This window comes from Amia ocellicauda, chromosome 5, assembly GCF_036373705.1.
Source record: "Amia ocellicauda isolate fAmiCal2 chromosome 5, fAmiCal2.hap1, whole genome shotgun sequence".
Taxonomy (NCBI): Eukaryota; Metazoa; Chordata; class Actinopteri; order Amiiformes; family Amiidae; genus Amia; species Amia ocellicauda.
In genome coordinates this window covers 45,759,707-45,786,780 of record NC_089854.1, presented here as the reverse complement: position 1 = coordinate 45,786,780, position 27,074 = coordinate 45,759,707, and the positions used below count along the sequence as shown (strand labels likewise).

The 27,074-nt window shown below is 38.0% G+C and overlaps 1 protein-coding gene across 3 annotated transcripts; it reads left to right on the top strand.

The window, feature by feature from the left end:
- Nucleotides 1-1,373: 1,373 nt before the first annotated feature.
- On the top strand, nt 1,374-26,249 carry LOC136750400 (EF-hand calcium-binding domain-containing protein 6-like). Of its 3 annotated transcripts, none has more exons than XM_066705462.1 (18): nt 1,374-1,691; nt 2,665-2,759; nt 4,159-4,256; nt 4,788-4,862; nt 6,729-6,795; nt 8,869-9,020; nt 10,457-10,594; nt 12,350-12,420; nt 12,857-12,966; nt 19,232-19,297; nt 19,704-19,786; nt 21,120-21,233; nt 22,144-22,254; nt 22,707-22,883; nt 23,008-23,152; nt 23,255-23,379; nt 24,069-24,202; nt 25,500-26,249. In XM_066705462.1, the coding sequence occupies exons 1-18, from the start codon at nt 1,493-1,495 to the stop codon at nt 25,796-25,798; spliced, it is 2,259 nt and encodes a 752-aa protein (XP_066561559.1). In that variant the 5' UTR covers nt 1,374-1,492; the 3' UTR covers nt 25,799-26,249. The 3 variants fall into 3 exon arrangements, with proteins under 3 accessions (XP_066561559.1, XP_066561558.1, XP_066561560.1); XM_066705461.1 differs by having other exon boundaries at nt 12,338-12,420; XM_066705463.1 differs by lacking the exon at nt 25,500-26,249 and adding an exon at nt 25,360-25,491 and having other exon boundaries at nt 12,338-12,420.
- The last annotated feature ends 825 nt before the right edge of the window (nt 26,250-27,074 follow it).

Below are 27,074 nucleotides of genomic sequence, written 5' to 3'. Positions count from 1 at the left end.
CCTCTGACAGCCAGGATGTTTTCAAACAAGTCAGGGATTCCAAAACCCTGTCAACCCTTTGAACAAACGCGAGATTTGTTAGTTGCTTTTTCCCCTTTTTTAATAAAGTATTGGATAGGTAACAAATAGTAGTGAAGCTGTTCTGAATATATTACTAGTATTCTAGTATTAAATATAGCCTAAAACCGAGAATCCCATTGTTGCATTAAACCTTATTAAACTAGCAACACAAAAACTTCTTATATAACGGTGCTGATCTGGACAGCCTTTTACAGCGTAACCACAGTGCAACTGAAGTTACTATCCTTGGTGCTGAAAATATTACGTGAGTTGATTAATAATAATAATAATAATAATAATAATAATAATAATAATAATAATAATAATAATATCAGAAGGAATCTTTACCATGCCCAGCTGAGGACAACCTCGATCTGATCCCAGAGGGGCTCTCGGGGACAGCCAGTGTCGCTTCTGCAGGTGACTGTAGGTTTTCCATGTTTTCGTTTTCATCCGCCAGTACCTCAGGGTCCCGTTGCTTGTACCGCCTGAGCTCCACCGTCCCGCTGGTGAAAACTGGCTTGATTTTCATAGCCGGGCTCCGGGTGGCACTCACATTGCAGTCTGCCCCAGGGTTGTACGATTGCCACATTCTAACTTAAATGAAAATGCATTGGATCCGTTTTCAGTTTCCTTTCATGTATTATCTGTTTAAATCCCGTGCGGCAGTATTGTTGTGTTGCAAAAGTCTTTGAATCCGAGCGGGGAGTGGTGTTAACGGTTTTGGAAACCGTGCCCACCAGAGTGTGAGTGTTGACCGCTGTCGCTAGTTGCTGGAGTTTGAGGCGGGCGTGCTGTGCGTTCGCGTGGTGCAGGTGATTGGTGCCTCGCTCTCGGGGTCGCGCTCGTGCTGCGCAGATTTCCAGAATCGCGGCGATCCTATTGGTGGAGCAGCGCAGAACTGCGGAAATCTGCGCTACGGGAATGCGACCGAGTATCTGGGCTGAGATTGAATGCTAGAATAAATCCAATGTTGTTTTGAAGTTGCGTATGTGTTTACGGCATAGTATAAACCTGTGCAAAACATGATTTTATATTTGAACAACGTAGAATATCAACAGCAAACACTAAAATATTTGAAGTGCATGCAGCTCCTGCTATTTGCATCTGAAGTGGACACTACTGCACTGCACTGCACTGCACAGGGTTAGTTTTATTGCCCACAATTGTGTATTGAAAAATGAAAAGGGGGGGAAGGGAAAGAGACTGTTTACACTTTCCTGTGCGTCAGAAAAAAACTAAAACGTGTGGCGCCACAGTGACCATTCATCATCAGTAAAATCTGGAGCCAGGTTACCATAGAGACTTAAATACAACAGGCTTGGGATTCCAGTCTCCATAACTGCAGCTGCAGACCAAAGCCGCTCATACAACATACCTCTCTGGGGTATTAGTCCTCAACCTCTGAAAAAGTCACTAAAAAGTTCTCGACATGCCTGGAAGTATTGTGAGTACTAGTCTGCCAAATATTTGTAAGTCTCCGCTGAATGCAACTCTTAACGTGCAAGGAAAAAACAACCTAGCAGCCCCGGAGAAGCGCCAGGGCGAGTCCGCCTGGAACGGGAGGAACACCTGGAATTGTGGGAGCGTCGTCCTGCGAGCGAGGACTGCGGGTGCTCCAGTGGCTGCAGGTGCTGTCTGAGTTTCAAATCTAAACCTCTAAAATGCATTCTAGTAGTAGTAGTAGTGTGCAAGAATGAATAAGACGTTATTTTTTGAGTAATACTTTGCATATTGTTATATACATGATCAGAATAAAGTACAGAACACCAACGAAACATGAACAGAATGTTGCAATGGCACATCGTGTATACTGGAGACTCTTAAGCCTCTAATCCACTTAATTCTCCAGTTAGTGTTAGTATTCATATATTAAACACATTAGAGGTATTTCATATTTAAACTGATTGGTTATTTCAAAATGTTTTAAGATTACCTAACCCTGAGAGCCACTGGTGTTTCTAATAACACAGCACTTGGTAACAGACTTGGTTTTTGCAAATTTTGCCCCCAGCCTATGTGAGGTTACCATCAACAGTAAACTGGAACAGCAAGTTACACCACTAATAAGCCACATCAAGTCTGACACATAGGAAATATTAAATATGAAGTGTTAACTGAATGACCCAGATTGAATTACTGATAAAACCAAATGACAATACCAAGCTTGACTTTCTTGGCAGATGCCCTTACCCAGCATGACATTTAAATGATTATTATGTAATTATTATTATGGATTTGTTTGACTCACATTCAACAACACAGCTGTATTTTAAACTCAGGAAGGAAAGGAAGTTGTAAAAATTACATGCAGTCATGAAGAAAAATAAAGTGAAAGAGTTCAGTTCAGAATACTTGATAAGCATGCAATAGAACCCATAATTAAACAAGCACTACTATCGAATGATCCATGCTATTCATCATCCTTTATTTCCTTTGCAGACTTCTTATGTCTAACAAATGTAAATTCTGCCATCAATGATTAGTTTTAAAATTTTCAACTGTACTGATTTTGATTCATACCAGACAGGGCCAAGACAACAGCAATGCTTGCACTGCATTATTCTGATGCTTTGATAATTGTGATAAATGTGACTGTTTCAGGGCTGGAGAGTTGTGAGAAGAATCTCCGTGCTAACACTGCCATTGGGCACCTGTCCACTGAGCTGTGGTCAAGAAAGCATCCCAGCTTGCATGAGGTGAGCTAATTACTAAACTGCATAATCATTTACTACAACTGAACTGCTACCCTTCACTAATCCAATATAATAGCAAGAATGGCTATATTATTGTGGTGTACTGCAGTGCTCCCATGGTTACACCTTTGGCCTCTTTAATCAATGAGCCGTTTTCAACCAGTGGCCTACCATTGGCTGAATGTCCTCTGGGTGGTGGACCATATTTGATACACATGGGAAACTGCTAAGCATGAAAAACCCATCAGCGTTGCAGTTCTTGACGCATTCAAACCGACGTGGATCTAGCACATACTATCATACCCCATTGAAAGGCACTCAGATGTTCTGTCTTATCCATGTACCCCCTGATTGGCAGACATACACAATCCATGTTTCAGTTGTGTCAAGGCTTAATCATCTACACTGATTAAAGTGGATTTAACAGGTTACATCAAAAGGGATCACAGCTTTCACCTGGATTCACCTCATCAGTCTTTCATGGAAAGAGAAGGTGTTTCTAATGTTTTGTACATTCCGTGTATATATAAAGTAATCCCCTGGGCATAAGAATTGTGTGTGCATTTTTAGAACCCTTGAATTAACTAATAGTTTCAGAGCTTTAAATAAAATAATAAAAAAGCAGTTTTACTGACAATTCACATTTTCTCCTATTCAGTACTTTGTGCCTGTTCACCTCTACAGTCGAATGCTGACTATAGATTGCTAACTAGACAGCTTGGCACTTCCTAATTCTAAAGACATCAAATAACTGTGATATATTATTTATTCCAGATTGCATTTTAAGAATTTTTATGAACAAGGATGGCAAACTCAAGCCCTTGAGGGATAGGTTTTATGTCTTTTTAACTTAAACTCACAGATTCTTAAATTATCAAATAATCTACTCATTTGGACATGTTTAAAACTCTGTAAAATTATTTACAGCTGATGATTTAAAAAAATGCATTCAATTCATGGTACATTCATGGTGCATGCAGGCAGTTTACTAAATCAACCATTTAAGTAGAAGAACATAAATAAAAAACAGAATGTACTACAGGAAATTAGATCCCCAACAATCAAATTGTTTACACAGTTTTATTTTATTTAAACAAATAAATCTGTAGTATGTTCCATTGTAGAAAAGTAATTATGTTTATAATTAAAGCTGTACAATGGTTTTCAATGTAATCCACCCTTTGTCACCTGTATACCTGTTGTGTATAATAATGAATTTGAAAACAGTCATCCACATAGACAGAGCACAGACAAGAGGAGCAGAGAGAGCACAATAATAGACATGGGGAGTCCTGTCATGGGTGCCCCAGTGGGGGTAATTGAAAAGTCCTTTTAGCCTGGCTGCCATGCAGATGAATAGCCCACCATTCTTACTGGCATCCTCTTTAACGTCTGCCTTCAGATTATTGTGCTGATCACAGAGAAACTACGCTCCCACCTCCACAGTGTCCATCAGTTGTTTCGAGCCAACGATCCCAAAGGTGAAGGCAGAGTTTCCAAGTAGGTTTGCAGATTTTGATCTTTTACCTGGCTAAAATCATTACTCTCCCTTTTTGTCGTTCTAAACAGACACTTTTTAGGAAGCACGGTGGCACAATATCCCCTATCAGACCTGGCTGGTATTCACTGTATCTGTCTCACAGCATCTTAGATAATACATCACCCCCTAGACACACACCTCGAGGAAGAACAGACAGTGTAATTAATGGCACTGCTCAGGTTTTTTTTTATCTTTCTCTTTTTGTGAAAGAAGATAAGCAGTGCTTACTCTAGCAGAGATTAAATTGTCAGTGATCTACTCTGTATAAAGTAAATGAATGAAAAGTATAAAGTCTTTTATCTTCTCTGTAATTAAATGAAAAAACAATCAACTGTGTAGCTCCAGTTTTTCTTAACCCATTCCACTCTACAGTGTCATTTGGGGTGGATGCTGTTCTTCGTGGAATAAAGCCAATCATGTTTGTACAGTATCTATATATTTTCTTATTCCTTTTGCAATATGTTTCTTTTTCTTTTCCCTTGTGTTTCTAGGGAAGGGCTAAACCGAATTCTGTGGAGTCTGTGCGGATATCTCTCCCCTCAACAAGTGAATTCTCTTTTGAACAAGTAAAGTCAAGTATTTTCTGTTGCCAATGATCACTAGAAAGGGACCCATCTCCAGCCCTGGTCCTGTACATTGGATTGTTACCTGTAACTCATCAATCACGAAATCACCTTCAATTAGCAGTAATTGTGACTAATTTGACCCAGTAATTGAGTCAATTAATTAATTGGACAAGTCAAGGTGACAGTGATTCTTCAGGATGGGGTTTAGCCTCTCTTGGTTGGTTTTCTCAACCTGAAAAACTCACAGACGTCATATATTCCAAGCGTAAAACCTATAACAAGACATAAGCCCTTACAAAGAAAGTGATATTGACTTGCTTTGTAGATAGATTAGTTTTTCTATCAATAATGGCATACAAGTAAATATCTCTTTGAACCCAATACAAATTATTGCTTCAGAATCACTTGGTCTATAGCTTCTCAAAAACCAACACAGTAGGTGAAGGCACCCACTGCTGTTATTCTCCAGATAACCCAAGGAAGCCCTGATATTGTTCATTGCGTGTTAGACATTTTGCTTTGAACAACACTTTATCCCCACCCCTTCCCACAAACCATTATATTGGTAAGTTGATCGACAACTGGGGCAGATTGTCCCGTGACGTTTTTTAATTAGGCCCTGTGGTACAGTTTTATTTTTGTTGTTTCCCTATAACACCCCTTTCAGCGATTGCGAAGAAGGTATCAGTCCGTGGACACACCAGAGCAACTTTGATTGTTTCATCAAGCTTCACACCATAATGGATATCCAAATCCAGAAACAAAGCAAGTTCTCAGATATCCACATTGAGGCTCGAGCCTCAATGGCCTTTTAAGCTTTAATCGCTCGTCCACGTTGGAAAATAAAAGCCTGTCAGAATACAATGAAATATTCATTCTGAAGGCAGCATCAGTTCCCTTTTCTTTGGCCATTGCCATGAATATTGCATTGCATGTAGATGTTTTTTTTTTCTTGAGTTCACCTCTTTAAAAAAGGGAACACATCAAGCAGAAACCTGCGTAACACTTCCCCTGGAGGTAACACGTATATTGTGCATTTCTCCTTTTATTGCCCCTAGGCTGTAAGGAATACCAGCTCTGACTACTTCATACCTGTGCTTGTTGCATTAGCATTAAAAATCTCTGCTTAATTACTGCCATGTTTAGAACATAGCTGAGTCAGCACTTCTAATAGAGAAGACACTGGTTAGCCAAAGGATTCATACAGATCTATATGTTTCAAGTGTAAACACAAAAGCAATTACACAGGAGCAAAACCAGTTCATGTAAAACACATAGAAGAAGCACCTGTTTCGTAATTACTGGTATCTGTAGCTTGAGTGAGAACAAATGGCCCTGACAAAACTGCCTATGCAAGCTGATCTGAATTCTCTAAAAGACGTCAGCAGACTGTTTAGTTTAAGTAGGTCACCAACAGAAACAGGCTCGCAGTTCCCAGGGTTGGGGTTCAGCAGAAGTATCGTCTGGATGGTTTAACACTATTCGAATTGGTTTTCCCTGTCCGCCTAAGCTGAAATGTAACATTGGAAACGGGTTCCTGTGAGAATACGCCCGCCCATATTTAGATTAAATAATGGGATGACACTAAACTGGTCCAGAAGGTTGAAGCTCAGAATTAGTCACTGCCTGGTTTAGAAACGTACGGTTGCCATCGTAATATGTGAAAGTGTTTAGGACCCTAGGTTGTCAGGACCCAAACAAACAGGTTGCAGTTGCTTTTATCATCACATTCCTGGAGTGTAGTGGCATAAGTGCAAAAATGTCACGTTTGATAGCAAGTTACACAGTTAAAACTCCCTCTTGTGTTTATTTTGGAGTTTATTATTAAACACTGACTGGTCTTTTTCGCCATCATGTTTTCCTCAGGTTAGGTCTTGCAGGGCATGCCAGTGTCTCTTTTGACGACTTCACTGACTGTTTCCCACTAAAGAAGGTGAGCAAATATTTGGTAATAGCCCTTATGCAAGTTCACTTATGCAAGGTCATTTTCAGCAGGATTTGGCCCTTGACCATTTTACCATTGTGCTTTTACCTTTATTTTATAGTCGTTTCATATTTATTCACCATGCTTTCACTGTGCTAAACTGGACTACAGGAATACCACCCATATGGAAAAATCATATATATACAATGTGTATATTCTGTGTTTTCATATCTAGGTAATATATTTTGAATAGAATATAAATATATAAACACATTATAATTATGTGACTTTTCCATGTGGGAGTGATATACAATCATAATTTTTCTAAGACACGTTTACTTGGGACTTCCAAACCAGTCCTGCAGGACCCCCTGTACTGCTGCTTTTTGTTCCAACTGAGAGCTTAATTGCCTAATTGAATCCTTAATTGAACTAGCAATGCAGTGTAAGACTCAGTTGTGTAATTAAGAGCTCAGTTGGAACAAAAACCAGCAGGGCAGGGGGTCCTCCAGGAAGGTTGGGAAACACTGATATATATAATTATAGTTACCCATAGTACATTATGAAAGACAGTGCAGTGCATAAAAGGAAACTGAACTGTATTTGTAAATAGCATTCGGGAAGAGTACCTGCATGTCTACCTGAGCAGACAGAAGGTTTGGTGTTACAGCTTCATCTTTCGCTTGCCTGAGCTGTGAAGTTTTGCAAGCACTACAAAAAGATTAATTCTACGCGCTCTTCACTCTGCCACTGATGAGTAATTGGCCCTCCTGTATCTTGCACCTGGATCTGGGTTTCACATGCGGCAGGCGGAAACACGGCAAATACATTTCCCTGTGCAGGTGCATTGTCAGACTTTTTCTGAGTGTGCTGTTCGAAAACGATAAGGTGACCAGCTGCCCTGGCTGCACTTCAGACCTTCTCTGAACCGGGCAGCTTTATACAACCATACTATTATGGTTGTATACTGTTATACTATTATTATTATTATTATTATTATTATTATTATTATTATTATTATTATTATTATTATTACTCAGCATGACTTACAGTTTTCACAAGAAACATTTTCAAAGCATACTAGATCATTAAAGACTATAAAAACACATGACAAACTGTTGTTTTTTTGTTTGCCCATTTAATGAAACAGATACAGTTTGTTTCACACCTTTTCAGGCAATTCCAATTCTTGCTCTCTACAACCACATATTATTTACCTAGTGTAGCAATCTGTTACAGCTACATTTTCTTAATACCAAAACATTTGTCTTGCTTGAAGTCTGAGGGGATCACACCACTACTGATGGAGAATATCAATTCTGCTTGTTTTTGTTTTGTGCTTTTGTACTTTGAATATATTCACAGACATCAGGAGGTTCTCTTACCTCAATCACAGCAAGCCAAGACAAGGGAGCTGGTATTTGTCATACCCCCATATTAATAGAGAAAGAAGGTGCAGATAATAATTGAATAAATAAATCCAGTAAACTGTCTTTTAAGGTTAAATGTGCTATTGTAACACTTTGGGGGTTTTCGGGTCATGGCGAGATGGGGAATTGAACCCCGGTCTTTAAGTGATGTGGTAAAATCACTGCATTATGGTGCAGGAGACCAGGGTTCAATCCGGGGTTCAATTCCCCATTTTGCCGTTACCTGAAAGCCCCCAAAGTGTTATATTATTAATGGTTCTGGCCTCAGCATGTATTTAGAATGGAGTCAGTTTATCTGGCTGGAATCCTTAAGGACCTTGAGCATCGAGCTTGAAGGGAAGCTAAAGAGACAGATGGAATATCTCCATAGAAATCTTCCAAGGGTACTGAGAAGGTTTTCCAGCTCCTGATGTTCTTTATACAAATATTGGCAATAGGTAGTTCATTTTCCTTATGAATTAATAAATATGAAACTATTAATAACTACCGAAGATCCTTTATCTACAGCAAAAGCTTTTTAATGCTATTTTTGTTGCATTATTACTTATGAAAACCTCATCTTGTTCTTGACAGCTTTCCAATATTGGAAGAGGTCATTAGAGCACAGCATTTCTTGTATACAGCATAGAATCATATGTTTTTTTCTTTTTAGAAAAAGAAAAATGAATGGTTCACCCCCACTGTGGCAAAACAGCTTGAAGATTTGGAAAATAAGAAGAAACCTATTGACTCCCAGTCTCGGGGAATGGATAGCCAAGACACTGAGAGGATCTGGACCTTAATTAAAGAGAAATTTAAGAAGAGGTAAATAAACAGCACTGCTTCTAATCTGTTATTTGTTAAGATTTGGTTTCCTTGATATAATATATGGAGACCTTTAATCATAATTTATTATACATATTCCCATTATATAGTATAATATCTGAGGTTCTGAGTGTTTTACTTTTTTAACACATTATTTTGTTTACTCTGTACACTTCAGTGAGCTCCAATTTAACAGCAGCTCCTATCTATCCTGAATATATTATCGCAGCAGGTTGTAGTACAAATCTATACAATTAAATAATGCTAGCCTTAAACTGTCAAGAATATAGACTAACTTGCTACAGTGGGTTAACTAATAAGAAATATGTGTGGATGTGCATTTTAACTCTTAATTTTAGCTAGTTTCTTGGCTGTGTTATAAATAATAAACGCTGAGGCTGCTCAAAGCCATGTAGTAGAGAGAAGCAAATTAATGTACTGGTCTACAGAGTACAACATAATATTGATAATAAACCTTTTTTGGTTGTGATTTGCTTTTTCTAAGAATAAATAAGTAAAGATTGTAGTTTAAAAGCGCTTGTATTTTATGTCATACTAAATGAAGTTCATGCTTATAGGACTTTTGTTAAATTTCAGTATTTTTATTTTCCTATACTTCAGTAAACACATAGATATAAAAATCTGAAATTGTCTTCTTCTTCAGGAGATATAGTTTAACTGTACTCACCCATTATGCACCACTAACTCATGTTCAAACTCCATATGTTATTTTTCATCACAGTTTTGTTGAAATGAGGCAATGTTCATTGTGGTCTGTAGCAAATATGAAACAAAGATGAGCCGTTTACATTTTTGGAAATCAAACCAAATGTCCCTCTGAAAGATATTTGGGCCTAGAACATATCAAAACTTTGACCTGTCTTGCGAATCGTAAACTACAAACATGTGTCCTATCAAGATTTTTATTTTTAAGTAGTAGCGTCTGACAATAAATTAAACCACCGTACAAGTTTATAATCTGTGATCAAGTGTTGATTTGGTTGACCTGTATGTTTCATTGTGTGTCACTTAACCTATTCCCCCATGAACCCATGAACCAATGTTTGTCAGTTGGTCCTCAACAATTAACATAATCTATATCCAACTTTCACGCTTAGAATATCCTCAGATTTAGCAACTCCTCGAGGTGTAAAATCTCATACCAGATGGTGTCTAAATCACAAGCCCTTATCGTCATCTGCTGTTCCCTACCTCCCCCCCGGTTTCAGCTACACCCATCAACCCATCATTGTGTTTTTGTTTTTTCACAAATCTGTGCCTAATGGTTTACTTTTTCGGTGTTTTAGACTTATGACCTCTTATGTGGTTTGGTCCAATGTGTGAAGCCACTTTGCGAAGGAGTGATTCATTACTAAAGAGGACTGATTCATTGATAATGCTTAGCTACAGAACTCAGACTGCCTTTGTTTTGCCAGTGATTTCCTCATTGAAAAATGCCTGCCGCCCTCCTGCCTGGGACCGAGTGGGACCATCTCAGTGGAGCAGCTCAGACAATTCCTTGACAACATTGGATTCCTGATTAATGAGGAAGAACTGGATAGGCTCTGGGCAAGGTGAGGCTCCAGACTTCTGTGGGAAAGCTCCTTGTTAAAAATGTTTCTCTGAGGCAGAACTTCCAGAAAGAGGAAGGCCCTGAAGCCCTGGGGACTTACCCTAGATATGCCAGGTAATTCTGCAGAGACAGGAAATTCTTGGCATACACTCCTTGTATAAGAGTACGGGGGAGACTTTCGAAACATGTATTTGTAAAACTATCCATCTCCCTGTATTTTTCCCCCCCTCATTTTTATGAATGCATGCAGATACTGGCTGGCAATTGACATTCTGCTTGGACTCTCATTATTCTCTTTTATCAGATGTGGTTTGAACTAATTTAAAAGTATTAATCCTTGGTCGGAGCACACACTGCTTTGTAGGTTGCTGCAAACACGGTACACAAGACAGACGACATACATACATAGTCATCTTTTCTGTGGCTAGATAACCACTGATGTGTTTTACCTTTTTGCACTCTTCCACATAACATTTATCGGTGAATTAGCTTTTAAACACATATTGGTTAAGCGTTCAATATCACATTAACAGCACAGCAGAGAAGAGAATAGTAATGAGGTTTCCCCTCATGATATAATTGAACACCAGGCAGTTTCCTGATCAGGCTAATGAATGACCACTGTTTGGGTACTTACATTTCATGATATTGGCCACCTGGTGTTTTAAGTTTTTTGGTTCTTGTGCTTGCTGAATTGTCCTGATATTGACAAAGCCATTTTATTATCACGCTAACGACCATTATTAGACCATAATATTATCTTCTCGGTTCTGGACTTTTTGAGAATGGTCTTCATTTCCTTACTGGATTAATAAGATTAGAAAAATAAGTGTTCCTTTTTTAAAGTTATGCTTTTATGTTTTTGAGAATGTATACGTTTTGGTATGAATTGATACAGTAGGATTTGAAAGTTCAAACACTGTTCAACTAAAAAGATTTTATTCAGTGATTTGTTTTCTTTCCTTAAACTATACTTAAAAAAATATATCTATATATTTAAACTCAAATATAAAAGTAAAACAAATGCACATTTCCTTCATGACCAGTCCACCCAGAGTGTTGTTCAAAGTTCAAATCAGATGCAAACCAGTCCTAGTTTAATCTCTGCCATCAAGTTTAACCAAACATTTTAATTTCAAGTTGATGCAGTATTTTAAATGAAATATTGTTTTCTTAGAGCTACATAGTGACAAAAATAAAACACTTTGCTTTTGAACATAGTCTAGTATTACCGCTCTCTGAGGCTAGGTACATCTCGCATTTCGTAATTAGGATGAGGTAAGCACCGTGTCACAGGTTATGTTACACTGCCTTTGTCTCTGTGCTAAGGTAAGAAAGGACATGTTTAACTTAATCAGCTCTGACATGAATTATAGTCACCTTTTATTTCTCCCTGACTCTAACACTGTCACAGTGACTGCAGTTTCCAAATGCCATGTTTGGTATTTTTAGTAATATCCACATAACTTGTACAAAGAAGTGCCTACAATTATCCTCTTATTGTTTGAAAATGAAGAATATATATATATATATATATATATATATATATATATATATATATATATATATATTCTATAGATTTCTTCATTTTCAAACAATAAGAGGATAATTGTAGGCACTTCTATATATATTGAACTTGATCGTTACTTCCCAGCAATGGACATATTTTTCTTTCTATTACTTTTTCTGGTATCTTTTGTGTTGTTAAAATGTTCTGTTTGTCTAAAGTTATTAATTTTTATAGCACATCTTTCAGGATTTCAAAGAACAGTGCACAACACACGAACACAGACTCACTCATCAAACAGCTTGGGATTATTCCTCAAGGTAAACTATTAATACTAGCTTTTCTTTCTTTTCTATTTGTTCCTATAGCTTTGTAACTTGAACCAAATTCAGATAAGCAAGCATTTATTAGTGCAGCAATTAAATGAAAAGTATATTTCAGTGGAGTATCTAATGCATTTCATCTGGATTTATTTGAATGAAAAGGAAATACTTATCAGGGGTGAATCCAAAATTGTAGTTTGATGGGATCACTGATCTAGCAGTTACACAGATGGTCCCTTATTATCAATGTTCTCAACATGAAACAAAGCACCTGTGTTTTAGGTACACATTTATTTATTTATTAGTTATTTATTTCCTGCTTAATGACATAAATGGTGTCTTTTGTGGTCAAAATGCACAGTAGCTGTTTAAGTTTCCCAAAACAGATAAAGAAGCTCTCTTATTGTATCATTGTAACACATACTGTTTGCAGGTCCAGTCAGAAGTCATTCCCCACAATCATCTAACACAGTGCAACAGAGGAGAATAGCAACTGGGACTCATCCGGGCTTTGAAGAAATAGTCACAGTATTAAAAACCAAGGTAAGATACATAGTTTTCTATCCTTTCATAGGAAACCAAAACATATAAATAGCGACTATCCTTTTAAAATGCATTTTCTGTGTAAGAGGTGCAAAAGACAATACCAGTCATTCAATAATATATGACTCATTTAAAATATTTTTGGAGATAGGATAGCCTGCTTACCTTGAGATAACATTTATGCAGGGACCTTTTCTTATCTAGAGTCTCTTATTCTCAGCCCTGAATCTTCTTGTATTTCCATTTGTGGTTTCTCTCCTGTTCCTTGTGTCAAGATTGAAACACCATATGGCTCAAACATACATTTTTATTAGATAGCAGAAATGTATGACATTTAAATGACACATTTTTGTATTTTTTAAGTATATGGGATATATTTAAATATATTTCTGCTTTAGTCTGTCACTTAGTCCATGTATTTATTTATTACAGGTTGAAAATAAATGGGTAGTAACGAACGTCACTATATTTTGAAATTAAAAAACAAATATATGGGTTGCAGAATAAATATGTTTACAGTATATCCCATACATTGTAATTGTACAGGGGCGGGGCATTCTGGGCATGTGCTATAAGGAACATATCTACCATATGAAAAATACGTTTGTTCCATATGGGTTGGTTGTCCATTTCAGGATTTTGAAAACCTCACATCTTCTGTGCACTTCATGATTGAACGTGGCATCATTTGAATGCTCTCCAACAAAGTGCTGTCTTTTGTATTGTGGTGATCACAGCTTCTCAATGTGGATGACAGCAATGCTAATAAAATATCTCACTTTCTTCTCATGCCTCCATCGTCCCTTTGTGAAGAAAAGGGGGTGGTGGAATTGAACAAGTTTTTAATTTCCCTATTCAGATATTGGGAACTAAACAGACAATGAACTGTTCAGGTTTTTCTTTCTTGGTGCAGGAAGAAAGGATTTTATGTGGTGTGTTAAAGAAAGTACATTACCAAAGTTCCATTTCATCCAGCTGATTTAGATTTAGTCTAGCCAAGCAGAAAAAACAATACATACTATATAATTCCTGTGTACATAGTATAACTTTGTACCCAATTACACTTCGCTCAATACTATATGAATTCTGACTCAGTGTAGCCAATGCCCTTGACCCTCGATGCTCTCCTGCAAAAGATCTGAACAGCTGAAATGGATATGGTGTGGAATTGATTGAAGTGTTTTAGTTACAGGATGTGGCCAGCTGCAGTTGTAGTAGGAAAATACAGATGCAGGGAGTTTATCATGGAGTGAATATCACATCTAGTAGAAGTATTTCTCAGACCTCCGTGAAGTTGGCACCCCATATAATTAAATAATCACCAAAACTATTCCATTCATTTGTGCTGTGTTTGTGCTGATTTGTGCCGCAAAAAGGAACGTTTGTACTGGTTTGGTCTTTGAGATATTAAGAATTCTTTTTTGGGCTGTGTGACGTCACTCTCCACCCCATCTCGCTAAAATCGCTCCAAACCGGTGTCATTCGTTTGTACTCGATTTGTGCCGGTTTGTGCTGTTAAAAGAAACAATCTAAGTAATTCCCTTTAAATAGAAATAACAAAATTATCTCCCGGATCTGTGACGTCAGTCATGCATTTACCCCATCTCGTTCAACGCACTCATTTTCCGACTCGTTCGTTTGTGCTCTCGGTGCAGGTTTCTTACCGTCGTTGTCATTTTTTTTTTTTTTTTTTTTTTTTTAATATTGACAGTTTGATCATTGACAGTAACTTCAAGCCTCAAATCCAAATCACATATGCCCTGTATCTGTGCTCGTGTAGCACTTGTTTGAATTCACCTAGTGTATATTGGTACTTAATATTGGTATCTCGTTTATTACCATCATGTTTTAGGAGTTTATTCAAAGTAAAAAGTAGACTAACTTTACCTCAGTGAATATATCGTTAATGCCACTGCGTTATAATAACCATTTGCTCGATTAGTTAGTGTGTGACTTGATACAAGTGCAGCTTATGTTCAAAATGGTTATTGCATTATGCAAGGACGATGATGGAATGATTGGATAGGATAAACAGTTTCATAAGAAATTAGTATAGTTGAAGCTTTTTCATCTTTGCATTTGAAAGTATACACAAGCATTGGGTGTTGCCTGTTCTTTGTTCCATCTTTAAATAGCAATGCTGTAAGCTGCATTCTGCTTGATACTTTAATCTTCAATATTGATTACATGTTGAAATTTAAACATAACTAATTACCAAGTTATTTCACATTCATGATATTTCAGATGATACTGTGCTGAAAAAAAGAAAAAGAAACTTACAACAGCATAAGATGGTTTTTTGGTCTTAACTGGTCTACCAGCCTTGTCTTTCGGCTGGGTTTAAAGGGGTTTGTCCACTTTTCAAGTGGTCAGACTGTGAAACCAGGTTAAACCAGCCAAGTAGAAAACCAGCATAGGTTGGTTTCATATGGTTGGCGTTATTTCATCAAACTATTACTTTTGGCCGGGAACTAAAACGCGTCACCCGGGGAGGGGCGAAAGACGAGGCAAAATTATAAAAGTAGCCGTACTAGCCACCTGAATTTCGGCTGTTGAGTATCAGGAGTCTTAGGGCTGCAACACCCCCGAGCAGCCACAACCAACTACAAAAATACCTCTTCCAAGATTTTTTTATCCAGCGGTCCACACACCAGTTGCAGCAGAACAGTACAAAGGGATGGGTTTCAATAATTTAATAAAATTACTTCCCACGTTTTATACAAAGGTTAAAAAGAATTTAAAACAACAAATGAAATACTGAACTCGTCCACCAGAGCTCCCACTCGAGTCTTCCACTCGAGCGGTAGGCGAGCCTCTTGATAAAAATCCCGCCATCAACCGCAATACCTCAAAAACACAACAGAAGGAGAACAGAGAAAAAAAGAAACAACCAGTCGAGTGAGAGGAGCTCCTAAATAATTGAACAGCACAGCCGGCGGAGCACCAGCCTCCACTTCCGTGGCTTGGTACTCGGGACAGGTGTCCTTATCTCGTCTCCCGACTGTGCGCCTCCGAGCCCATTGCTGCTCTGCTCCCCCTCAAGTTCTGCTGCTCTCGTGTAGAAGATCCATAAAAATATAAGAAGTACAAAAGGTTTAACAGCTCCCACCGCAAGGAACACAGGGGACTACCCGAAATCTCTATTACCGTCCGTCTCACTGTGCCCTTGCCTGAGTTGCGGCGTGAGAAACAAAATAAATTATAAAAGAGCGCTCAAAATAAAAATAGAAAATACAATAAAAGCGAGAGCGAGTGGTTTACGTGCAATCAAATAAAAAAGAAAATAATAATGAAGTAAATAAGTAGTCCAAACCAAAATAAAGTGCTCAAAACGAAATAATGAAAAACAATTAATAATAAATAAACAAAACGTGCAAGTCCCAAGGGTGACACAGGTTCCCGACCAATTGCTTTACACTTCAGTCGTTCAGATCCTTCAGATCGTTATAACCGATTTCTTATTTTTTTATTTATTTCTCATGCAGATTACTATTTAATTAACATTTATATATTTATTACATTAATATAAAGTAATGAAACTGAAAGCTTCGCTATTACCTGAATTTGATATACTTTCAAAATACGTCGGTAGTGCAAATAGGCTAGGCTAAGACACAGCTTGCCGGTGGTTTCACAATAAATAAACTGTGGACTATCAATGCCGGCTGTATGTCTGTATTGTATGTCGGCTCTTGGCCGCCTGGAAAAGTCAATTCACAAACTTGTCAATTGATGCCTGGATCTTGGTTTTGTCCAAAACCAAGTTAACTTTTTACTAACTTGCATGAGATTTGTCTAGCTATCAAATTAAGACAAATCTATGTTTCGACTTTTTTAGTACCGTGGAGACCCCTTATAACGATCACGTTCGTCGTTTTATTTATTTTTCTCCATATGTTGAAATGTATGAAAAGACCCAAATGAACACTATAAGCGGAGTACTTGATCACTATAAGCAAATTATTTAAATAGCATTTGTATAGGAACGATTCCGTCCCAAGCTTTTTGACCCATATAAACGGTTGATCAATATAACCGTGATCGCTATAAGCGGTCTCCACTTTAAAATATTTGAAACATAATAAAACACACACCTCACCTGTACTTGCTTCACTGTTTATGCATCTTTCTCTGAGAACTGCAAGCAGAGATGAGCCAAATTTGAAGATAAAAAGCTTCAACTATCTCCATTTCTTATGAAACTGTTTATCCTATCCAATCATTCCATCATCGTCCTTGCATAATGCAATAACCATTTTGAACATAAGCTGCACTTGTATCAAGTCACACACTAACTAATCGAGCAAATGGTTGTTATAACGCAGTGGCCTTAACGATATATTCACTGAGGTAAAGTTAGTCTACTTTTTACTTTGAATAAACTGCTAAAACATGATGGTAATAAACGAGATGTAATACTTGGTTCAACGATGGACCAGAATACAAACAACATTATATTAAGTACCAATATACACGAAGTGAATTCAAACAAGTGGTACACGAGCACAGATACAGGGCATATGTGATTTGGATTTGAGGCTTGAAGTTACTGTCAATGATCAAACTGTCAATATTAAAAAATAAATTAAAAAAAAAATGACAGCGACGGTAAGAAACCTGCACCGAGAGTCAGAAAATGAGTGCGTTGGACGAGATGGGGTAAATGCATGACTGACGTCACAGATCCGGGAGATATTTTTGTTATTTCTATGTAAAGGGAATTAATTAGATTGTTTCTTTTAACAGCACAAACCGGCACAAATCGAGCACAAACGAATGACACCAGTTTGGAGCGATTCGGATGCCATGGGGTGGAGAATGACGTCACTGTTCTTAAAACACGTTTTTCTGTTATATTTAAGAAACGATCATAGTTACAGGGTTTCTTTTAACGGCACAAATCGAGCACAAACGAATGACACCAGTTTGGAGCGATTCGGATGCCATGGGGTGGAGAATGACGTCACTGTTCTTAAAACACGTTTTTCTGTTATATTTAAGAAACGATCATAGTTACAGGGTTTCTTTTAACGGCACAAATCGAGCACAAACGAATGGCACCGGTTTGGAGCGATTTGGACAACATTGGGTGGAGAGTGACGTCACAGTCCCGAATCATATTTGTTATTTCTAAGGAATGGAAATAGATAAAGTGTTCATTTTAACGGCACAAACCGGCACAAATCGAGCACAAACGAATGACACCGGTTTGGAGCGATTTTAGCGAGATGGGGTGGAGAGTGACGTCACACAGCCCAAAAAAGAATGCTTAATATCTCAAAGACCAAACCAGCACAAACTTTCATTTTTGCGGCACAAATCAGCACAAACACAGCACAAATGAATGGAATAGTTTTGGTGATTATTTAATTATATGGGGTGCCAACTTCACGGAGGTATTTCTCAGGGTAATAATTTTTACATTACAGTCACAATCTCTCAGAAACATGGTCTTCCTTCTACTGTGGCTCGCGTTATGATTTTAGTCATGAAATAAAACAAATTAATTACTTTTATTTGAAGAAGTCAAATGGAAACTTTTTAAATATTAGTTTTGAAATATTCCACAAGAATCTCCCTTTTTTTGTATTAATTAAAATGGTTTTCTGACAAGATATTCTGCAACAGGACCAGTACAATTGGTCGACTATGATTGACTGATGCAGTGGTGCAAGCTATGAAAAGGTTTATGTGGCAAGTCAGAAGGTATTTAGTGTAGAATTTAGAAAAAGGGCAGTAATGTTAAGACTGTACAATGCGCTAGTTAGAGCTCATCTGGAATACTGTGTACAGTTCTGGGCAACACACAGTTCAGAGGAGAGCAACCAGACTTATTCAGGTCTGAAGAGAATGTCCTACTGAGAGACTGAGGGAACTGAACCTTTTCACCCTGGAACAGAAGAGACTACGTGGGGACTTGATCCAATTCTTCAGAATCATGAAAAGCATTGACCACATCAAACCAGAGGAGCTTTTCCAGATCTTCAGGGATACACGGACCTGGAAACACAAATGGAAATTGGGCTTCAAGGCATTCAAGACAGAAAACAGGAGACACTTCTTCACACAATCTGGAACAAACTACCCAGCGATGTGGCTGAAGCCAACAATTTGGGAACATTCAGAAATAGACTGGATAAGATCCTTGGATCACTTAGTTATTAATGAACACCAAACGAGCACGATAGATCGAATGGCCTCCTCTCGTTTGTAAACTTTCTTATGTTCTTATTTTGACATTGCTGTTTTGTATTTTCTGCTTCAGCTCAGTGAATCCTGTCTGGCTTTGCTCCATGCATTTGCAAAGCATGATCAGCACAAGACTGGCTTGGTAAGAGATGACAGCCCCTTACAGATACTGTAGCTGAAGTCAGCAAAGCCATTTTTCAAAGAAGGGGGAAGCATTCTTCACATGTTGAGCTGCTAAAGATTCCATGCTGTGTGCTGCACTCTTCATGTGTTTGCATACTAGCTAATTAAAGCACAGAACTGTATAGAAGTATTGTTTTCCAAGTTAAAAATAAATGCTGCTAACTAAATTAAATCTATACAAATCGAGAGGTTATCTGCTTTTTTATTTGTATAGGCATTCTAAATATAGCTGTTTGTCTTAACTTCCAAAGAGGAGTCAAAAAAGAAAAGATAATAGATTGTGTCAGCCTTCATGTTATGTGATAATATTGTAATAATGACAATAATAGCATTCTCACCACTCTCTCTAATCTTTCTTATTACAGGTTCCCCGCACTGTATTCCGACAGGCTCTGGCTCAGTTTAACATCCCTATGGGAGCTATCGATCTGGAACATCTTTTAGCAAGGTACTGGGAAAAGCTCAGCTATTTTGTTGGCAGCTCACAGCCATGTTTTCCTTTTAACTCTGCCCACCCTGAAAGCCCTGCCAAAGCCTGAACCTCGCTGTGACTCAGCAAGTAACGTCTGGGCCGTCTCTCACAAGTGGCCATTAAGTATTGCTCTTGGAAATGCACAGATAAGTGTGTGAGTCCCCACTGTTTGTGTGTGTGTGTGTTTTCCAGGCCCCAGTTCCAGCATTTGTTCAGCAGCTCTCCCTCTACTTTCATTACAAGTTTCCACTTTTACTTCTCATCACTGCACGTCAGTATTTTATTGCCAGACAGTACAAATTGAATATACCCCCATCCTTGGTGAAAGCTTTCAGGCAAATGTGAATTCATAACCCTGCAAAACCAACACTAAATGTTATCAAGGGGAACGAGAAGAGATTATTGTAGTGTATAACGATACACTTTCACTGAGTACAATCCCCACACCGGTAGTTTCTTTGACCCTTTAATAAATAAATATGTAACTAGAAACTCATTATAAAAAAAGACCTGCAAACTCCCAGCAGATTCCCCTGTATATATATACTTATTTTTTTACAGAAACTTGATTTCTGTGTTGCTGTGTTTGCACTTAACAGTAGATATTTAAGCACACGTCTTGCTGATCTTGGTAGTTTGAGTCTCTGATCATAAAAGCTGTATTAATATACTTGCGTTGCACAAAAAACAGCCTTCGTGTCAGATGACATGCACAGCCCAGGTGATTTCCAGCAAACACCCTGGGATCTGATTTCCGTAAGAACAGAGCTCCAAAAAACATTCATATCTGAGACGTGGAATATATACATATATCATTTAGATGACCTGTCCTTTTTTTTGGTTTTGGAAACACCTTATTAAAATGTCAGTTTTCATCCTTTCTTATAAGCTTTGGTTTAGCCTCCCCTGTTGCCAGACCAACTAAGTGTGCTGTACATCAGTGCTATTAGAAAGGAAAAATAATCCTCAAAGAACAAGTAGGCTTGTCAGCATTTTCTGCAACCCGCGGTTCACTTTCACTGATGGTTGAAGGCATAATGATAAATATATAAAGGACATATTAGGCCTAAACAAAATTGCGCTGTTGAACACAACATGCTTGTGACCTATTTTAGCTGACTTACACACACACACAGTTATATCTCAGTGTAGGTTTTGCGAATCATTTTCTGAATAATCTTAGGCTCATGTAAAATTGTATCATAATGTTGTGTGTTTTTTTTACCATTTGACTTAAAAATACATTGTTAGCCACCTTTGAAAGCCAACCTAATATCACCAATATGACATAAAGGAATGCATTTTGCAGGTTGGCTCTCAGGTCCAAAGATGGGATGGTGAACTATGAAAGGTTTCTGGAGAAGCTAACCAGCAGGTCTTCCCTCAGCATGTTCAACAATACTGTGGAACACGGGATGGCGGGGTGAGACGGGAAGAGAAACGTTTATTTTTTGGCATAATTAAGAAGAAAAGAGAATCCAACCAAATTATTTGTAAAGTATCTTGACTGTGTGAAAGAAAATGAAAATGCAATCTTTCTACACTGATATAATAAGCTGTAGCACCACCTGCAAAATAACCCACATAACTGCACAAAATAAGTCGGGAAAAAATACACCTTGATGTATTGATAGTGCCAAGAGTGGTCTAAGGTAAAGGGATGAGTATTTTGTAAGCTTTTCACTCAAGTACAAATATTAGTACTGATAGAGTTGAGACTTTTTTTGCTGTATTTGTGGAGGGCTGCTACCACAACAGCTCAGGATATGAAGATGATTTTAAAACAGGAAACTCTGTTTATTATCCATACTGAAGCTTTAGGTTTTACTAACTGGTATACATCTCTTTCAGTGGAGTTTAATCACAGAATAAAAGCTACCAAAGAGTGATTTGCAAGAGTAGTTTGCCTACATACCACCGTAAAATAAACATGGCATTAAATGTTTACCTTGTACAGTTCCCTGCGATCTTTTCTTAGCTAGCCTAGCTTGCCTGCAAATGTAAATCAAAGCTGCTTTGTCGGAGATAACTTCTTGACCCCAGCCTCATGCATGTATTTATTTTATGGGAGAAGTAAAAACCTAGGAAGCTTCAGAGCAAATGAGATTATAATAATAAACTGTCCGACAGTAAGCAGATATGATTCCAGGGGCAAAGATAATAGACTGTATAATAGTATCTCATTGAAAAGAATTACAACAGAAGTTGTACGGAAACCACAGACACCAGAACCCCCTGGGATTTTTATGAGCTATCAGTAGCTTTGGAAGGAAATTAATTAAGGGAGTGATAGATTGTTGATTGGTTGATCGTTCCATTTTTCTCTGCACTAGTGACTGCACAGGGAGTGGGGGCTGCAGCGAGGGGCTGATGGCATCCAAGGCAGAGACTAGACTGCTGGAGCTGTGTCACAGGCTGCTCCTGCGACTGATAGCGGCTTTCAGGTGAACCACACACCGAAATCTGACAAGCTGCTCCTCACAGGCGCACCCGGAGCAAAGAGCACTGTGGGAAGGGAGGCAGGGGCTGGGGGGGCTTCAGAGTAGTTCAGTTCAGTATTAGTTAAGCAAATATGGTGTGTGTTTTCCATCTGGAACACTACTAAAAGTGGAATGGAGTGGAGTTCGGTTACAACCTTGTTATAAATATAAAGGTCAATTTATTTAAGTTGAAAATCCCACTGAGATTACAATTTGAGAGAACTGAGGTCAGAGCAAAGAACAAACGTTTACCCTAAGTAAGAAAGGAGGACTTTAGGTAGCACCCGTTTTATAACCTGCAGTACTTTGGAATTAATCCCAACACTTCTTCTCAGCAGCACAGATACGTGAACACCAAAATGTACATGGCTGTAGCACCTAAACACATTTTGTGTCGACTGTTTTGTTCATCTCAGGAAGGCTGACCCCTCTGGTGACGGGTCAGTGAGGCTTGAACAGTTTAAGGAAATTGTTGAAAAGACTTTCCAGGTGCAGTTGACAGACGAGCAGCTGAGGAGTTTAGCCGGCATCGTTGGGGATCCAGAGACTCGCCTCATCTCTTACAACAAGTTCCTCCTGCTGTTTCAGGACAGGTAGGGCTCTCGTTTGTGTCTTTATTTTTTGCACCATGTCGGGTACTGCAGAGAAGCCTTAAGAGACCTTTCTGAAAATGACACATAACTTAGTAGACTTTTAATTTTGATTTTATATATAAAGGCCAAGCACCTCTGAGCTAAAGGAAGAAGTGGAGAGGTGCAGCTCCCTCATTCATGTTCGCTACGACAGACTGCGCTATAACGAGAGCTTCAGAGCTGACTGGGCCAGGTTCAGCCATGCTCAGAAGATAAGGCCACTGCAGGAGGTAAACTAAGAAAGGAAAAAGAGTGGTGTATCTGTTATTTGCAAGGTTTTGCAAACAACAGATACACCTCTCTCTCTTTCTGTTCTCTCCCTCTCCCCATAGCTGCGTGCCATCGTCCACGGTCTCCTGCAAGAGCGCTTTCGTCTGTTCTGCAAGGTTTTCATCTCAGTCTGCAACAATGATGAATGCACTGCTGACAAGGAGAAGCTGGACAGCATCCTGCAGAAGTAATAATTGGGCCCGCTGCACTGTGAACCATGCACTCTGATACAATTATAAAGTGGAGAGGCAAGGGAGGGACAGGGGGATTAAAGGTCCTTTGCACTACAACATGACAGATGCTTAAATGAAAAAAAAACAACATTGCACAATCATCATTTTGGTTCTCTGGAATCGTAATCTGGTGACCGCCTTCCACAACACAAAGCATAAAACAAAAATACTGCAACAAGCTCAGATGCTTTCAAGTGTATGCTTTTTTGTTTGTGTCTGCAGCTGAAATTTAATGGCTTTATTTATCTAATTTCACCACAGTTACACATTCTGTCCTTGTTAGAAAACACAGGCAATTGTGAAATTAATGCAGCTACTTTTTTATTTAAACCGTAGTTTTATTTTAAAATTACAAACTATGTATTATATACAGACACACACACCTTATTTTCTTCTTCTAAACAGTGCAAAGTTATTTTACAGGCTAATCTATCCAAGGTGACTTACATGGTTTTACAAACATTTACATGAATGTAGTAGATACTGTATACACAACTTTAGAGTGCTAAACGTATCTCTCTAAAGAATCAATCACACATTACAGAGCAATCTGTAAATGTAGAGCTGTACTGATTGTATTATTCTAATTATTATTTACCTAAGCAGTTTGTAGATTACTTCAATTAATTTTGTGTTTTGCCAGGATGAATGTCATTCTTCTGCCGTTGGAGCTTGGCAAATTGTGGTACAGTTTGCCCATCAGTTACCCAGTGGAGGCCATTTCTTTGAGGAAGTTTGTCCTTTACTTTAGCAAACTCAAGAAAATGAAGGACCTTGGTAAGTTCTGAGTCCCTGCTACTGTTCTTTCACTCCTTTCTTTGACGTTGAAGTACAGAAATATGCCATTTTTAAACCTCTCTACTCCAAAGCAGATAAACAGTACAATAAAAACTCAATAAAATATTAACTTATATTAGCAATATCACGTTACAGATGCATCGGTCTTATCATTTGTCATAACTGCAGGTCAGTCTGAAATAAGGAGTAAATCAGAAACTAGCACATACTGTCTGCTTAAGCGAAATGTGAAATCGCACAGCCCTTGTCAACTGTAATAAGACTACACTTAACAACTTGATTGCAGTAAATTACTGTGAGCTTTCTTTATTGATTTGTCGGAGGTTTATCTGTAATCTCTATTAAAGCCATTTCACCCAGCTAAGAACTTGAACAAAATGAGTAACTCCGCTCAGATCACACATGGTGGTTTGTTTTGAACACGGTCATGTGGCCTAATGGAGCCACATTCATTTCATAGAACAAGGGTTCCATCTTGGTTTTGGCCAGGCTGAGGGAGAGATTCCCCAGGAAACTTAAAACTTCAATAATAGCTACGGTTGTGTTTCTAATTGTTTAACTAATGCGTGCATTTTGGCATTGGCCATTGTGGGGTTACTGACTATTGTGAAGATTAATAACCGCGTAATAGAATACCGTCTAGTGTCAAGTCTTTCCATTAAGTACTGTAATCGTAGTTCAGCATAACCATTTACATTTAAGATAATTATCCCTGTATAATCTGCTGATTTTCATGTTCAGGGGGAAAAACAATACATTAGAATAGATTTGAAACGATTGGAGTTACAATAAGGATTAATTAGGCGAGGGAAGGGTCTACAAAAAAGGATTACATGTATTGTTTCTTAGTAACCACATGGGGGCAGGCTTACCTCAGAATACACTGACTTTGAAAGTAAGGCATTGATTCAATTCCAGTTACATTTTTACTTGAATAATCACTGCAATTGAATTGTTTTTAACAAAACTAGTCAGTCACTCTTATACTTTTAAACGGGGCCACTCCAACTTGAAAAGGATCTTTAAAATTACATTGTGTATAACGTAACCCTTATAAAACATCTTCCTATGTATATAATTCTGAAATATTTTAGTAGAGTTCCTTTTAAATGGTTTAAAATATATGTATTCTCCAGATCTGAAGTATTATTCTTGACCTGGAGGACTCAATATACCAGCCAAACAAAGACAGGAAAACCTCAAGAACTTTTAAAAACATCTTTACTGTACCAAGTAGAGATACTAATGCAAAACCTTTTGGGGGTTGGGGGTCAAGGTCCCAGAGAAGAGAACATTGTGACACTCACCCAGATCAAGCTGAGGAACCACATAGTTAAACAATGGAGACCGATCAAGTCCATCCTCAGAGCCAATGACCCTATGGGCTCTGGAAAAGTGCCCCTGAGAGTTATTTATGCCCTTTTCTTAACATTGAAATTTAATGTTGCCCCCGCCGAGATTGACCGCTTGAGCCTCGCCTTCGATCTGGACAAGGACGGATATTTTCACTACATTCCATTCCTCAGGTTTTACGTTGAGGGAAAAAAAAAAAAAGTGATCCTGCAGTGTGTGTGAAAGCACTGACACCATGCATTTAAAATTCAGGTTACAAGAGACTGCTCAGGGAGAGAATAGTGAATGGGCTGTTTGGGGGTGGGGGGGGGGGGAGAATGTTGGGTCCACCAAGGGCATCAAGTCACACATCTTGAGGGAAGATCGAGAACACATAATTTGCATTATCATTCATGTGCTCTGAAATGCACTTTTACCTTTTGAAATTATCAGTGACTATTTGTGTTCCAGATCCTGATAATGTTTAAGTAAATAAATGGGTTACATTAATACTTATGTAGACTGTATTTGCAGCTTTGATAGTAGCTTCATTTGTAATGCCCCCCCTTCCCTTTTCTTTTCCAGTTTAAACTCTAGATCTTTGATGCATTTAGTTATGAATACATATTTTGTAATGATTTGCATTAGTGGATTTGTTAATCAAGGAATAAAAACTAAAAATTAAATTGGACAATGGTTTGACTTAAAATTCTTTATTTGCAAAAAGTAAGCAACCAGTACCTAAATGATAGAACAAAATGTACATACACATATATAAAATGAAGTTACAATGATTTATAAAGTGCTGGGGAACAAAAACATATTGAAGCAAAATGAACTAGACTGCAACAACCTTCAAGTATGTTTGAAGTAGTGATAGTAGTAGTGATCCAAAACCAAAAGATGAACAAAGTCCAAGGAAAGCAGTGCATGACACCAGGTGAAGTAAAGCCCCTAAACTGTAAGTTACAGCTTTGGAGAACAGCGAATCAAAATGTGTTCACCCAGTTTGCTAAAGAAAAAGTTTAAGCTTTTTTTAAAATAGTTGTACTTAATTTAAGTCACATGATTTCAAAAGGATACATCTTGTACACCTGTTAGATAAAATTAAATAAAGTAAAAATGTTATTGTTTGAAATATTGGGTATTGTTACACCCTTTTCATCCAACATTCCCAGTCATCAAATATCACAACTGGATTTAATGTATAAAAAGTAGCTCTGCTGTGGAATACAAATTAATGAAATTGCAGATGGACTTAAAATTACTTCATCTGTCACATGTACAAGAGGTCTCTGCTCAGCCATTTAATTAAAACGTGGACATACCGAAGATCCTACATGTGCTATACTGTGCTGGTACAGAATTGTGGACCGTGGTTTCATATGAAATAACCACAGCAGGAAGACTAAGAATAAGCTACGTTAATAGCAGTTTAAAACTAGAAAACGTTTCCTTATCAATAAAAACACTACCACCACACCTCCAAAACTAAACAAAAACAAATATATTATGAACT